Below are 3,974 nucleotides of genomic sequence, written 5' to 3' on the forward strand. Positions count from 1 at the left end.
CAACACATGTTTGGAATGCAAGAGTGATAATGCACTCTGCATGCTACAGACTTGTGCGTGTGTGCGTGTGTGCGTGTGTGCGTGTGTGTGTGTGTGTGTGTGTGTGTGTGTGTGTGTGTGTGTGCGTGTGTGTGTGTGTGTGTGTGTGTGTGTGTGTGTGCGGTTGAAATCAGCCCTGGTGTGTATATATAATAATAATTATCTGGATTTGTAACATTTTGATTTGTGTCATGAACTGACAAAAAGGCCAATTTCAAAGATTTAAAAAGATAAGCCAATCAATGAAGCCATAGGCAGGTTCCACCACATAATCATGCATAGCAGTAAACTTTCAGCCTGCAATCATGCAATGCAATATTGTTCCCAACCTTCAATCTCCAACACCTCTTCATCTTCCCATCCCACAAGGATATGTAAGACCCACCTGATTCTGACATTATATCTCTGATTCATAGCTACATAGTAGTCATTGGTGCAAGCCCCACATGCTAACACATATACAGAGTAGACCACATTGGATATACAATCTTCACAGGCCTGAGAATTTGCTTCCATATACAGACATCTTTTTACTCTCTGTTTAATGTGATTCATGTTTAAGCCCTATCTAATCTGAAGGGAAAGATACTTCATTTAATACCAGACAGAACCAGACTTGTTGTTGTGAGATACTGGCCCACATCACAAGGAATATACAGTCTTTTTTGTTGTTGTTATTTTCTTTTCATTATTCTGACATTTTAGCTACTGAGCACCCATGCTTTGTTCCAGGGACCAGTTGAATGCTCCTTCAGGCAAGGGTAGTGGTAGTGAGGTTGCCTTTAAGAAAAAAAACACAAAAGACTTGGCTTGGGATGTGAGAAGGCAGACCCTGACGGACAAAAAACAGACATTGTAAGATTTCATGGCATTCTTCTTTGACTGCCTGACTGACTTTGACACTTCTTGAGGGGGGGAAACACAGAACAGTGGAAACACATCTTGTTATCTTACAGTATCTCTGCCCAGTGCTAGTTCCCTCTGCAGAGAACAGTAAGTGAGCTTTTCTTTCTTTAATTAACACCAATGGACTTGGTTCTGTTTGAAAATAAACACACAATAATTCTGTCTTTTGATTGTGTTTGATATCTGTCAATGTTTGCCGACATTCTCTTCCCGTCTCCTCTTTATTTATCATTGATAGAAGGGCTGCAGTGACCGGTTCTGAGCTTGTTGACGATAGTCCTGTGAGAGATGAAAGCTTGCCTTTGGCGTGGCAATATGAAATCTTTGAATTTCAGTCAGAGAGCAACGGGATATGATATACGACAATCTGTGTCGAGTCGCCTCTCTCTAAAAGGATATCAGTCCAGAGAGAGAGAGAGAGAGAGAGAGAGAGGGGTTGTCGGAGTGTTCACAGAGGACACTTTAGGGGTGTTTTTCAACACTGGCCACTGAAGAAAACATTTGATGGTAATTGAAGAGATAGATAGTAGTAGGACTCCGATTTCTTCACTTTCAAACTTAGTTCAGATGACATAGATAGAGACGGTGATAGTACTCAAGGGCAGTTTTCTTTTGTGTTCAGTTATAATCCTCTAAAGACCTCTTCTGTGATGGCGTCCCTTGAAGTTCCTAAAGTTCCAGTAATTGGCTGCCATGTTTTATTTCCAAGTCTTTTCCTCCCCTCCCCTGTTTTTCTACTGGTCTCAGATGTTGAAAAACACATCAGAGTTCAAAACCCAACTGGGGGGCTCAGCAAACTGGATGGAAACCAAAATCCAAATTGGAACGCTTTCTTCAGTCAGGTAGTGTCACTTTTCCACCCGAAAAATGTTTGTTTCCTCCCTCCCTCCCTCTCTCCCTCTCCCTCTCCCCCTCCTCGCGTCTAATCTTGTCTGACGGGAGGCCTGTAGGAAGGGGAAGAGCGGAGAGAAGAGAGAGAAGGTGGAGGAGGAATATGCCCCAGAAACATTCCCTAGCAGTGGCAGCAGCAACCTGGAGGAGGGGTGGGGGGGTGGGGGGGTGGGGGGGGGTGGGGGGGGGGGATTAGGTGTTCCTCCACTGCGGCTCCCTGGGAGGTGGGGGGCGGGGGGCAGAGCTGCTGCTATATGTGTCCCGGTTTGGAGAGGTAGGCGATCAGCGCCACTACCACACCAACATACACGCCCGTTCCAATGGTGATGGAGAGGGCAGCCAGGAACAGAGCCCGCCGGGACGCAATGTTGGCCAATGGGAAGTCCCCCTTCGTCACCGCCTTGCTGGTCTAGAGGTAGGGAAGGAGGGAAGAGGGGGGAGAGTGAGTAAGTGATATTTGGGATCAAAGGAGATGGAGCGACCCATTTATTTTTCTGAGCATGGATAATTGCGTGAGCTATTCAGTATTTCCCTGGTGATGTGCAAATATGGGATTGGAATGAGGGGGTGGGATCATCGACAGAGACACAATGGAGGCAAGAAAAGCTTATCATGGATTGTGGGATTGAAAAATGGCAGTGTAGGAACATCAGGTAATGGAAGATTGGTGCAGTGTCAAAGGCAGGCGGTCAATGTGATGACGAGTTCTGATGTGTTGTTCATTTTCAACAAACTTGCTTTGACATTAAAAGCGTGTTTTCGTGAAAGGAGAAATTAAAATCCTCTCAGAGTGATAAAGGACCTGATAAAATATAATGAACATACTTCATGAGCACTCATCTTTTACTTATTCTCAATGAAGTTGTTTGATGTTTGAAGAGATTGTGGGGATATTATGATTCATAAAAAGTATCTGATAATGGACATTGTTTGCTCTGTGTTTAATAAGATGAGAGTTCTATTTTGAACTCAAAGCTACAGCTGGAAGAATAACTATTAACACATCCAGTGTTGTTACCCTACAGTTTTGATGAAGACATCAACCAATTCCCTTTTTTTGAAGAGGAAAACTCAAAATGGATTATCTCTTGTTCCACATTGCTTGCGGTGGAGTTTTTCCACATCTGAATACAAGATGTTAGAGTGAAATGTGTTAGTACTGATAACAGTTTCTGCATGATTAAGGAGGGAAAAGATGAATTGTCAAACTAGAGAATAAATCACCTCACTTAAGTCAGTTACTAATCTCTCTTTCATGGAATTATCCTGAGGTAATATTGAGTCATTGTAAAGACTGGAGTACTCAGGCAAAGGACTCAAACCCACGACTCGGAGACAAGAATTTAAATCCAATAGAATAGTCTTTACTTTCAGAAAGGTTCGGTACACTGGTAGGCAGATAATCCAGGAAGGGGGTAGGCAAAGCAGGATTTGGTACACAGGCAGGCAGTTCAAAAAGGCAGGCAGATAATCCGAAAAGGGGTAGGCAAAAAGGCAAAGTCAAAAACAGTAAAAAAGAAAAAAAGAAAAAAAAACAACAGCAATACTTAGCACTTTGCTGGAACGGTTGGCACAAGGTACAAAGACAAACTGGCACAAAGACAGGGGAACACACAGACTAAATTAATCAGGGCGGGGTCAACAATCACACAGGCAGGAAACACACAAGGGCAGGTGGTGAAGTGAGAGACAAGGTGAGGAACACAAAACAAACAGGAAACTAAAAATGAATCACATGAAACAAAGACAAACATAAACTAAGAAACCAGACAAGATGTCACAGTCATATAAAGAGCAACAGCACAAGATCACTCACTCCTCAGTACTGTCACAGAACGGGAAGTATTTGGGTGAATGTCAATCCATTGATAAAGAAAACTCCTACCCTAAAACGTGAAGCCATATCTACCACATGTGGTTTTGTTTATGTCGGCTGTGTCAGTGTCAATCTTGTATGCATTGTTGACGCTGCGGGCTATGCTACACTCACAAAAGGCCCTTTTCCCTTCTCGTTTGTCATTCTCTGTGCCACCGGTCGTGACCAGCCTCTCACCCTGGCATCTCTCCTCTCTCATGTTTCTCAGAGGAGGACCTCGGAGGTCTGTCCCAGCCTGTGGATCACCCGCTTCAGACAGACA

The 3,974-nt window shown here is 43.7% G+C and overlaps 1 protein-coding gene across 1 annotated transcript in view; it reads right to left on the minus strand.

Annotated features, from left to right (window-relative positions):
• Window positions 1-2,086: 2,086 nt before the first annotated feature.
• The window catches only part of syndig1l (synapse differentiation inducing 1-like), a gene marked incomplete at both ends in the record, with an annotated part of 13,940 nt that continues 12,052 nt past the window's right edge, over window positions 2,087-3,974 (minus strand). The window contains one exon of the mRNA XM_083688348.1: window positions 2,087-2,245. Within this exon, the coding sequence (XP_083544474.1) occupies window positions 2,087-2,245 (159 nt within the window). The remainder of the gene's footprint in view (window positions 2,246-3,974) is intronic.

This window comes from Argentina silus (assembly GCF_951799395.1).
Source record: "Argentina silus genome assembly, chromosome: 17".
In the NCBI taxonomy this organism is placed as follows: Eukaryota; Metazoa; Chordata; class Actinopteri; order Argentiniformes; family Argentinidae; genus Argentina; species Argentina silus.